At 69.3% G+C, this 635-nt stretch overlaps 1 protein-coding gene across 1 annotated transcript in view; it reads right to left on the reverse strand.

The window, feature by feature from the left end:
- Positions 1-635, reverse strand: part of LLGL1 (LLGL scribble cell polarity complex component 1) — a gene marked incomplete at its 5' end in the record, with an annotated part of 5,480 nt that overhangs the window by 4,005 nt on the left and 840 nt on the right. The window contains one exon of the mRNA XM_035889134.1: positions 306-459. Coding sequence (XP_035745027.1) covers positions 306-459 — 154 coding nt within the window. The remainder of the gene's footprint in view (positions 1-305; positions 460-635) is intronic.

Genomic DNA, 635 nt, shown 5'->3' on the forward strand with positions numbered 1-635 from the left:
GCACAAGGGCTGCTCTGGGCATCACGCCCGGGAAAGGTCTGTCCCCAGGCGCCCCCCAGCTCTCCCCCCCCACGCTGGGGCAGACCCACGAGACCGGGCACGTGGAACAAGCGTCCCTTGTGTCCCCACAGGGCGTCACACGGCAGCTGTGCCCTGAGGGGACACGTCACCAGGGCGCAGCCGGGACGGCTCCAGCGGGTGCATCCTCCGTGCCCAGCTCCGTGCTTGCCCACCCCCAGTGCCGGAGGAGGCAGGGGGCTGCTGGGGTCCCACAGCAATGTCCCATCCCCCCCGGGGGACCTCACCTTGCGGAAAGGTGGCCACTCCTCCTCACCCGCCTGGTTGAGGCTGTCGTTGTGCTCGCAGTCCGTCTGGAAGATGCTGGCAGTGCCCAGCTTGTAGAGGGGCTTCAGGGAGACCCCCGAGGCGTCCCAGAACCGCACCGTGCCGTCCTCGTGCCTGGGGTGGGACGGGGAGGCCCTGTTAGCGCGGGGCCCTGACATCTGCCCGGCTAACAAGAGCCGCCTGTGTGCTGGCAGCCACTGTGCCAGAACGGGGAGGGGGGGGGACAAGGGGGACAATGCAGAGGGTGACACGCTCCTGCCTGGCCATCAAGCTGAACGAGAGGCGGGCAG

This window comes from Egretta garzetta, unplaced genomic scaffold, assembly GCF_000687185.1.
Source record: "Egretta garzetta isolate BGI_Z169 unplaced genomic scaffold, ASM68718v1 scaffold42, whole genome shotgun sequence".
Lineage (NCBI taxonomy): Eukaryota > Metazoa > Chordata > Aves > Pelecaniformes > Ardeidae > Egretta > Egretta garzetta.